At 37.3% G+C, this 12,000-nt stretch overlaps 1 protein-coding gene across 2 annotated transcripts; it reads left to right on the forward strand.

Annotated features, from left to right (window-relative positions):
- The first annotated feature begins 6,298 nt into the window (after positions 1-6,298).
- LOC105398380 (odorant receptor 4-like) lies at positions 6,299-11,987 on the forward strand. Of its 2 annotated transcripts, NM_001305508.1 has the most exon segments (9): positions 6,299-6,575; positions 7,218-7,370; positions 7,677-7,865; positions 9,874-10,057; positions 10,579-10,675; positions 10,788-10,889; positions 11,251-11,339; positions 11,773-11,839; positions 11,928-11,987. In NM_001305508.1, coding segments are annotated over 9 exon segments (1,218 nt in total).
- The last annotated feature ends 13 nt before the right edge of the window (positions 11,988-12,000 follow it).

The raw sequence follows: 12,000 nt of genomic DNA on the forward strand, positions 1-12,000 counted from the left end.
TGTAAATTTTCCATCAATATTTACAGTACATCTTCTTTCAGGTATCACCTCAAGTGCAGAAGCATTAGTCGCTCATACAATGTGGGAAACTATTCCTACGCCATTAATTAAGACGAACGTCTACACATTTCTTTACGCCATGAGAACCGAGACAAAACCTTACTCAATAAGCGAATATTTGCATTTGGCGGAAGAGCTCGAAAAATAAGGGATACCATAATGGTTTAACACAGCAAAAATGGAGTTGGACCGGCCTTGTCCCGTACAAGTAAGGACCAAAACCATATCCCGATATGGTTCTATAATCCAGAGTGCCGTTACATCCGTACGGAGACACATGGAGCTGGAATGACGTGGTCCGATTAAAAGCTGGCTGCTGTCTACGGGCTCTAGAACTATTGTGCCAGCCTCTCTAGTCTACTATCGGATCATAGGATACCAAGAACACATAAGAAATCGTGTACAGGATGGAAAAAACTGGCTTAAAGAAACCTTGTAATTGAATATCCCTTTAAACGTGATTTAATGATATAAAGATGTTTACTTTACTTAAAGGTATATCTAGCATTCCTTGATTTACATCAATTAATAAATAATAGTCATAAACTTAATACTAGTATCGCTGTAATAATTATTATAATCTTAATAGGTGCATTAAACAAGGAGTACTGGCCATAACTACGACGACGCAGTAATTTTGAAAACTGTGTAATATGTATAATAACCAAGTTCATATTATAATGTTCAAGTGAAAGTCATCACGCGAGTCCGATGCGGCGCTCTTTATGTTCGCGATCAAAAGACGAAATTACACGCTACAATAACGAATAATACGAGCCGGGTATGCTCTTTCAATTTAATGATCAAACTTTTGTTTACGTATAGTCCTACTTTGTGAGAAACTATTAAGTGCATTTTTACAATACAAACTATCCTCAAAAATATATGGAAATGCATTTCATATTATGGCTATAAATATATGTACTTATTGGAAATCCATCTTACTTGTTTACTAAGCCTATGTTACTGCAAGTGATTAAAATAGCCGACAACCTATTCAATTACCATAATTAAAATAGTTTAACGCGTAACCTTATAAACAAAAGCACAGTTAGCAGCCTAATATAGCTGGGTATTGCCAAGTGCAATATCGTTTTTTTGTGAATTATGAAAGCAATTTCCCGAAGCGCTTTAATGCAGTGGATGTGGGTTACCGTGCTAATGCCGCTGGCTTTCATTATTCATCGCGTTTATTCATCGCTGCACTCTGGCTGGCCAGGACTGTTCCCAACTTTATACCAAGCTCTAGGTTTCAACAATTCTATTGCACAACTACAGGTGATTCTATTCGGCACGTAAACAAGAATCTGCACGGATAACATAATAATGTTCGGGTCATCAAATAATTTTAAATAATATGTAGAACATACACAAATTTAACCTTAGATAGGCGTAAAAGCTTATATTAAAATTTAAAATTATTCAGTATATTTTTTCTTAGAAAATGATTTCCCTATAACGCACGTATTTTCTAACGACGACACTCATAAAGTGATGGGAAAGCACCGACATCGGAAGAAATTAGAGGCCGTGCGACAATCACGTTAACATCGGACCTTGTTCTTTAATCAACTACGTACATCGGATTTTTTGCAATTACTGAATGCCTTTCTGTTTTAAATTAACACTTTGTAAACATAATATTACACATTTCTAATTGTTAAAAAATTAATGAAATAAACTAGATTTCCAGACAGTTCGTGACAAAACCTGAAATGTTGGGCTAAAAGCTTAAAAGCTTTATCACGCACACGCCCACTTAGTTCCTACAAGATAGCAAATATAAGTACAAAACTGAGAAATTTCCTATTTTCGTAATATTTTTATATATCGGTGGTCACGCGCGGCCTACAACGCCTACGCAGGACTTGCCGGTGACAAGCTATCTACATGATAACCATCTAGTTTTCAAATGCAATAAAATTGAATCATAACTGTATACAGCGACTCGGCCTTACCGCTTGCAATTTTGAAATTATGCGATCTGCGATATCGGCGTGATTTAGTAAAGTACTTAGGCGCTGACGGTGTTTTGCTGTGATGTAGTGTGTATCAAAGTACATTACTGAAACGGTCCATCCTTATCAATTGGTGATTTTCTCACTTCCTCAAGGGCTCGTTTAGGGCTTCCTGAGGCTACGAGAGAGGCGCGTGATGTGGTCAAGTCGCACTTGCGTTAGTGTATCGTACCTATATAGGCATCTGTTTTAAAACACGAATTAGTATACTATCTTACCCACACAAACAGCCAGAATCAATAAAAACTGGATTGTTTTTTACTTATTATTTCCTTGATGTAAAGCTTTTATCTTCAACCTATGATCATCAGCCAATAATAATCGACTGCTGGAAATAGACCTCATCCAAGAATCGCCACCACACTCTGTTTCCCTGTATTTGTGGTAACATAAATACTAAGAAATGTTGTTAAAGTTTATAATAACGAGTAGAGGTGTTCCCATTACTTCTAAATCCACCGACCACTCAGTCCCCCGCCGTAGTCACGTATACACTGACCAGAAGAAAGCAAGCCTCGATTATACGCGTCTCATACTCTTCGATTTTTCGACCTTGATCGAAGCGCGAGCACATCATGAGCATCATTTCGCTTTCGCTACTTTTATTATTTGTACTCGGCACCGAATGTTTTTGCTACTTCTCGCGAGTGAGATGCAATGAATCTCGGTCGCTGTCCAAATATTCATAACACTAGAGTCGGACGCTTTTTAGGGATCCGTAAATGGGTTTTTTAATACAATAAATACTAAAAGCTAACCTTAGATACCCACTCAATCGAATCCGTTCGGATAAACATTCAATAAAAAAAACGCTTTTTCTGAATAAACGGAGTAAGCCTTTAGAAGTTAAGCTCAGTGTTAGTAAAAGTAAAAAACTCCGTAGGTAATGTATGAAACCCTCTGGCCACATGTTCTTATCGAACTTGGCTCGCTTTTTTTCTTCGTTAGCACGAAGTGAGATGATGTTATCTATTAATTGTACAAATTGACTTTTGCTAATACCATTACTCAGTTTTGTATTAGCGGCATTCATGAGTACTTTAAGACTTTCCTTTTAGATTTTATTAAAAAATTCTATAGTGTCTAAAATTAGGTTTTCTTTGTATTCTTTGAAAGTAAATAAATATAAGTACAGGAAGTCTAAACTTAATTAACTTTTTATAAATACGTACTGATATAGTCATTTCTAATCATTGAAAAATATTAATTCATATTTAAAGAAAGGACGCATATATTTGATGTCAAAATATGCCTCTATTAAAGACGAAAAAAGATTGACTCTGCTAAGAAAGTGGCGCAAGTTGGTACATACTGTACGGGTGCATACTTTTTCAAGCATCGTTTTTGGAAGCTCGTCCGCGTCTGTTACAGTTAGTCTGATGACAACTGCGTCGCGCCGGCGGTGCCTAATCGTCGCGTGCGCAGTCCCGTGCCAACTGTACACTGGGGGTTACTCTATACTGACGAAAAACGAACGAACAAGTGCTGTTGTGCAATCGGTATGTTTAATGCAACGAGATAAAGTTGTGGCTCTCACAAAGCGCTCCGAAACTGCGGTTATTTCCTTCACAGTACACAGCATTACTAAATTACATAATCTCGACTTGCAAGAAGGACTTGGCGAAGTAACGTAATAAATTTTTCAATTACCTACGTACGTACGTCCATTCATCTCGTATCGACAATAAATCTTCTAGATAATTCAACCTCCAGTTGTAAACCGTAAGCAAATCTACGGACACACGTAATGCTGCAAACCACGATAAGTAAATTGGTTTAAGAACTTGGAATTTTAATAAATAGTAAATAATAGCTTACAATACAAACACCAGTTTAGTGGAAGGCACCGTGTACAGTAGATAACCTGTGAAGCTATTGAAAGAAATATCTTGAAAATGTACTACCTACCAATAATCATACCTACTTCTTACTCCGTTTGTAAGTTTCAGAACGTCAATTGTAAAATAAATGTACTCACGGGCAATGAAAAAGTTCCAGTTAGAAAAGCACTCCTAATCAAAAAAATTTAGTACATTTAACGATGCATCAGAATATTACTAACTAAGAACGTAAATATTTTGATCAAATTCTAGATTAGGTATATGATTTAAAAAAATCGTTTGGTGTCAGTATTTTCTAAGTGGAACTGTTTTTTTGCCCGTGAGTGTAGTTTAAGTAAATTCTAATAAAGGTCAAAGAAGAAGTATACATACACCAGCATCAGCCAAAAATCTTCGAATGCTTCTACCTCGAAGCACCACCACGCTCTTCATCTATACTTCACCAGACTGGCCAGACAGCGAGGCCAGAGCTACGGGTTGCAGTATTTCTGAATTGGAAACAAAGCCTCCATTAGTAACCTACAGAAAATAAAATAGATCCATACACTAACTCTTAATTACAACATACGATACAAATATCACGAAAAGCAACAAAATAGCTGTAAGAAGACATGAAGACTTAACTCGTGTATCAAACAGTTAGGTAATCAGTTGCTTTGCCGAGCACAACCATCTCTATGTGCCCACCTATGTGTGTGTGGTATATTATAACAGGAAAAGTCGCTGTTCGTTAAAAACTGTCAGAGAGCAGATTTAAAATAAAAACAGTTTTTAAGCTTATCGAATCACGCATTGATCGATTGTCTCAGCGAGTTCGCGTGCGCCAGTCGTATCACACGTCATATCCCACATCTAGTACCGTACGTCAACATTATCACAATAGCTCCCATTACGGTACACACTCATTTAATTGCAAATCAATCTTATGCCCCCACTATAACACTGTGATAATTATTCAATAACGTCTGAACCAGATAAATTGCTTCTCACGCTATTTTGCAGATGTGGCCAAAATTCTTGGGATTATAGTAGATTCGGTAAAACTGGTCAATATCTTGATGCTAAGTTATGTTTAGAAAGTAATATGAGTAGCGAAAAAGTATTGTGTATAAACTATTAAATTAATCTTCGATATATTTTTCACATTTAAAGTTAGATAGTGTTTACAGTGCTGGCTATGGGCAGTTTATACGTTTGTGACATTTTCATGGAAGTTGGCTCAAAAATAATAATTATTTAACTACATATGTATTTTATTTATTTATTTATGCTTTTATTGCACAATTTACAATGTATCAGTTTTATAAAACAATATCTTTTTATTATGGAACAATATCATTCCATCTTTCTATTTTTCTTTTTTATTATCTATAAATTATTTATTTATAATAGGCTGTCATTACTTTGATCGATGTAATAACTAACGCAACAAATTATAATAAAGTATGGTTACAGTTTTTTTTATATTTTCTCCAACGCTGCTGGGTCATTTGCTAGCCTGATAGTTATCTGTCCTACAACTTTATAATCTATATGTACAGTTTGACTACAACATGTCGCATCATAATTTTCCGCTATTACATAAAATAGCAAGTGATTTTCTTAATGTCTACCTAAACCGACTATAAAGCATTAATAAGTTATATTGCAACGAAAATATTTGGCCGACTGTAATCTTTCCCTTTACAGTAAACGTATTTATTTACTTTGTATAAACAAAAGTATAACATTCTATGATAAATATAATGTACCCTCAACAAAGTGCTTTGATTGATAGCTGATTGTTATCATTTTACAAATTGGGTAGTTAAAAAACTAATAACATTATAATCGGTTAACGATACAAAAAGCTGACTTTTCTCACTTATTAAAAAAGTAAATGCAGTTAACCTGAAGTACCTAACCAAAAATAGTAGATAGTACGTAGGATTCGCAGATCTACTTGATAGCAGCTAGATTAGTCTGTAAGAAATTGATCGTACGCTCGTCCCTTTATCTCATAATTATTACAAACACAATTACCTTTTTTATATATTTTTAATCAACTTAAAAAAAGTAGAAGGTTATCAATTCGTGTGTGTTTATGTTATTATACATATTTTGACTTCAAAGTTAGTGAAATTCAGCGATAAGCCTACGTTGAATTTCTTACAGTTCGAATCACCTAGCAGGTATCAATTTATTTATTATTAATCAGTTCCAAGACATTGAAAACTATAGTTTCTGCTGTTAACTACATGTCTGACAAACTTAGTTTACTGTTGGATACGCCCTGCGACGTGTTAAAATGGTTAAATAAATAAAATGTGGAAATAACAGCTTTTATAAGCAGTTGAACTGAACATACAGTGGCCATTCTTTACTCTACTAGCTTTCAAAATGTCGGTCGATCCGACGGTTCAGGAACAAGCTAAAGCTGAAATATTGCAATCACTGAATCTGAGTATATTCAGTATGCGGCAATTCGGACTATCGTTTGATAAACCTCCAAACAGACGGGCGTTCATAAGGCAAAAGCTTATACTGTATTTGTGCTTTTTCGGTATTTCCTACCACATCTTTAGCGACATAGTCAATATTGGAGTCACACTGGCAACCACGCCGCGTGTAGAATTTGTGGTGCCTCTTTTCCATACTTTCGGTTACGGAGCGCTCAGTAAGTTTTACGTTAAATAGGTACCTAGATCATAACATAACTCATAAGCAAAGCAACACACTTTCGCTTTAAACATATAATTACACTCACGGGCAATAAAAAGGTTCCACTGAGAAAAGCACAAAAGTCAAACTTCTAAACGGAAAAGGCTAGCTTAATGCCGTCTTCTGCAACATTGAAGTACATTTAACGGAGCAACAGAATATTACCAACTAAAATCGGTAATATTTTGTTCCAATTTAAAATTAAATATTTGTAAACATTGGGGTCGTTTGTTGTCGGCATTTTGTGAGTGGAACTTTTTCATTGCCCGGCAGTGTATAATAAACGTTTTTTCATTTTCATTTTTCAATTTGTACTTTAGAGTTCAGATTATAAAAATTAAGAGAATCAGGCACTCATAAATTTAAATACCTAATACACCATACACTCACACGTACAGTGGAAATGTTCTAGTGACAATAGCATCAAATTACAACAAATCGGAAAAGACTACATTATTATTATATTATCGCTAAAAACGTAAATGTTTTGGTCAAATTCTAAATTAAATGGTTAAAAAAATTGGGTTCGTCGACATTTTGTAAGTGGGACTTTTCCATTGCTCGTGAGTGTAGTGTCCTATTATTGTACGTCTCCCAGGTAGCTTCAAGCTGTGGTCGGTGTGGTACAAGAAGGACGTGTTCGAGCAGCGCATCGCGGACCTGGTGGACATCTGGCCGGTGCCGCCGCTGGCGCCCGAGCTGCAAGCCATCAAGGACAAGAGCCTCCTGGCACTGCGCATCGCACACAGATGTAATGTAACCTGCTGTTTACGTGAAATTGCTATCGATTTTAGTTTTAGCCCAGTGCTTAACGCTGGGAAGACGTAATGATACGTATTCGCGTAACCGTATACAATTCAGGTGGATCACTCTAAATGACGAAAAACAATGTAAGTTTCGCAGTGCCGCTGTGTGCCGATTGCACGACAGCTCTCGTTTGTTCATTTTTCGTATAGAGTAACCCTCCTGGATCCCGTTTAGTATAAAGCTTCCTTTACGTAGTAACTTACTGCTGAGTATAACAATTTACAATGTGATTCCTTCAATTCTGTATCAGTTTTCTTCGGGCTGAACGTCTCTGCGGTGTGGATCTTCAACTTGACTCCGGTGATGATCTACGTGTACGAGAGCTGGTGGCAGGGCCGGCCCGACGCCGTGGTGGGCTTCCCCTGGACCTGCTGGTACCCCTTCGACAAGTGGGACCCCACCAACCACGTCTTTGTGTACCTCTTCGAGATCCTCTCAGGTAACCAATCACCTCAAAGCATGTAGTACATCGTTGGATCGGCACAGTCTTTTGTTTTTTTTTTTTTTTTTTTTTAAGATTTTATTATCACTCCACAGACTTTATGTCCGTGCCTTTTTGAGAGATCAATATATTGTGAGAGTTTGGTTGTTTTTTGTCTTCATCTTTTAACTACTCACTACTCAATGTGGAAGCTTATAATATATATATTTTATCTTTTATATATATATACCTATATATTATTAATAATTTTTTTTTTTTTTTGCACTCCTGGAGGAAAATCTACACAGACACCTGGGAAGGGGACCCAGGTAGTGTCGGCCTTTAACCGACTAAAAACCCCCAGTTGTGCATTTCTTGTTTTTTTTTTTTTTTTTTTTTTTTTTTCTTTGTTTCACACAGTCACACTTACAATTATAATGGCAACAAACATTTGAAGGGTAGGGCCAGTGTCACCTGTCTTCAGAGAACTTAACAGACGCCTGTCAGTGGCCACACACTCCTTTTGTCATCGCTGTTGTTTTGCCTGGTGTTAATGTGTGACAGTGTTCTTAAAACTATCTTAATTTTATTGGTTAGTTCTTATACAGATAATGTTAATTCATGATATACTATACAATACCTACATATTAAAACTATACAATACATGCTATATACTATACATAACAAAACTATAAAATACATGCAATACGGTTTGGCCGTCAATATAAAATTAAAATCAAAATTCTCCTATTCCGCTCCATTTTGCGTTGCCAAAAGCCTTGATTGCTGGGCAACGACCTCTTTGTCCCGATTTTTTATTGCCATCTTTAGGTTGTACTCGAGGATCCGTTTCTTCGGTGCTGTTATTGCCGTTCTAGCGAGGTTGCCGATAGCGTCCTCGGTGTCATCCGCATAGTAGGTGCAGGCGGAGGTGTGCCTCGACAGCGCCACTACTGCGTGAGGTATGCTATCGTGCAACTTTATTTTATCTTTTGTTTTTATGATAATGACGGATTCGTACGTCAATCCCTGTGCTTCGTGTATGGTTAAGACGCGTGATCCCGTTCCTTCTCCAAACCCTTGGCTGGTCAGGGTCTCTTTTTCTTCCTGTGTATGCGTCAGGAATAGAGTGTTGGTTTGGGATTTTGGAATTGCTGCGTCTGTAAACCTTTTCAGCTGCAGGGATTGGATACGCGTTGTGGCTGCGTATATGCCTGAGTATACTTCTCTTAGGGCGTATGCAACATCCATGGGGTTTCTGTATGAGCACAACAGCTCCTGGGTGATGTTTGCTACCAGTGTTGGGCGACTGTACCTTAGTTCGAATAGGTTCTCTCTGTCTATGTACGGTAGCTGGTTGATGTCTCCGATTAGAGCCATATCACTGGCACGGGACAGGCGGGCGGCAATTACGATTGCCCCGAAATGGTTTTTTACAGTCTTTTGTTTCAAACCGGACGCTTTCCAAAATTCGAATAAATTTCATGCGTCGTTCATCAAACATTTAAATAAGTAGCTGTTCCCATAGCTACTCAATTTGCTAAACAACCTATCATGACCGAATCATGCTAATTCGTTTTTTATTGCATGTAATTAAGTGTAAGAAACGTGAAAGTTTAAATATTTGACCGGGATCTTTCGTGATAATAACAATTATCGGATTGGGCACAATGGAAGGTGCTATTGTCTATGTGCATAGTAATTACAATAATCAAAACTGATTAAGTTTATATTTAAGTCAATTTCGAATCTGTAACACTGGTTTCACTTTTTTAAGTTATTTTTTAACATATTTCATTTGAAGAGGCCGATACGTAGCATTTGATCTTGCTCAAAGCTTCTATATCTGATACACATTAGTATTAAAGAAGCACATAAAAAGCACCTGGAGAGTCTCTACTCTAGCTTTAGGGAAATTATATTTTGGAACGCTGCTCCGCTAACGACATCTACTTGCATCATGTTGATTGACAGCCCTCCCAAACTTCTTATTTCGCAAAAGCCCTTCCTGATCTCTGCCCCCCAGGAGTGACGTGCGTGTGGGCCATGTCAGCGTCAGACCTGATGCTGACGGGCATGGCGAGCCACATCTGCATGCTGCTGCGCATCCTGCACCAGCGCCTCACCAGCCTCGCCGCCCGCGACCAGCCGCCGCCCGACCACTACCGCGATATCGTCAGCTGCATAAAGCTGCATCAGAGGCTTATTGTGTGCGTTTTAGGAATAGCCTATTGTGAATTGAATTGAATTGAATTGTGTTCACCGTATTTGATGTCCATCTATCACGATCTCGTAGTACCTCTAGTATTAGGCCGAGTAAACTTATATGCATAAAATTGCTAGTGTGATTCTATGGTTCACACACAGATTTACTGGTTTAGGAACCAGAGCTACCTCACCTAGCATTTTTATGATGCAATTCCTATAAGGAAATAAATGAAATGATTAGAGCGCCTTGTATACCGTATCCTACATAACTCAAAACATAACAATAACAGAAACGAAGAGGTCAAACTAAAATATGTTAGTGGCATAGAATTTAAATTTTAAGGCAGGCCAATTAGCAAATTCTCAAGTAAATGTGATCAATTACAAGCTATTATCTATTAGCTCTCTGTCTTCGGTGGCTCTTGTTCAACCAGTCAGACCACCTAAGTGATGAATAGATCATAGAATTCATTAAAACATGTAGGTAAATAATACAAACGAATTACAGTTTTTTTTTTCACAGATACTGTAATGATTTGGAGGAAGCATTTTCAATTGTGAATCTTGTGAATATCGTTCTCAGCTCTATAAATATATGCTGCGTTGTATTTGTAATCGTGGTTAGTATGCATAAACTATATTTTTATTTGATACATATACAATGTACGAGTACGACATATTGATTGATTGATGAAATATTGATGTATTCAGTGATTCTGGCTTCGTTTTCAGCTGCTTGAGCCACTGAGTGCCCTCAGCAACAAGATGTTCCTCGGAGCGGCGCTCATCCAGGTGGGCGTGATCTGCTGGTACGCGGATGACATCTACCATGCCGTAAGCATTGTTCAATTATATACCCATGTATATTAATATTAGTATATCTGTTTCAATGGATCTACTGCCATCACAACCCATCATGACCCAACTGCTGGGGCACGGGTCTCCTTCCAATGAAGGAAGTGTTTTAGGCCAAGTCAACCACGCGGGCCCCAAGAACGTTGGTAGACCCCAACACAACCAGGCTGAGAGTTGTCGGGTTAGGGCAACACGACTGTCAGATGTTTACAAGCTATGCTTGTTCGCAAATTATTTGCATTTTACGTATAACTGCAAGTACTGCCGTAAAGCTTTGTAAAATAACTCTTCTAAGCCTAAGGGTGACTAGAGTGCGATAGTAAATCTATGTATGTTACAGAACTCGGCGGTGGCGGCAGCGGCATACAGCTGCCAGTGGCACAAGACCAGCCCCAGCTGCCAGAGAGCGCTCATGTTTCTTATCAAGAGGTACTAAGGAAAAGCTACATACCACAATACCTATTTAAGATCTAACTAACTAGATAAAATATCATAAAATTCATGCGAGCATTTCTGTGTAACATAAAAAACATTCTTACAAATTTTACAATACAGGCAAAAGCATGATAAAAAGTTCGTAAAAGGATGATACCTACACTAGAACATAATGAGAGAGCGGGTCGTTGTTCTGTTAAGTACAAGTAAAAATGTTTATAGTCTATCTATACTAACTGTAGGTGTGCTGTGTCCACTATGTAATGTGTATCAAACTCTAAAATAGAACCATGACCAGCTCTGTTTCATATTTTGTATTTGGAACCATTGGAACTGATATTCCATAGATTGAGTAAAACACTACTCCGATATTCACTGAATGATCATGACTGCCTATGTTGTCGACTAAACTTAATTTCTGTTTTAGGTCCCAAAAACCGATTGCCTTGACTGCTATGAACTTCACAAATATTAATTTGACTACTTTTTCATCGGTTTGTTTTCCATTTAATACAAAGTAATTATATATTTATTAAAAGTTTACTATAAAAAATAGATTGATGGTATTAAATTTCTTTGCAGATACTCTACAAATCATATTCTTATTTTGCTCTACTGTACACAATGTACAAGGAAAACTAATAAACCTACAGGA

The sequence above is a fragment of the Plutella xylostella genome, chromosome 15, assembly GCF_932276165.1.
Source record: "Plutella xylostella chromosome 15, ilPluXylo3.1, whole genome shotgun sequence".
Taxonomy (NCBI): domain Eukaryota; kingdom Metazoa; phylum Arthropoda; class Insecta; order Lepidoptera; family Plutellidae; genus Plutella; species Plutella xylostella.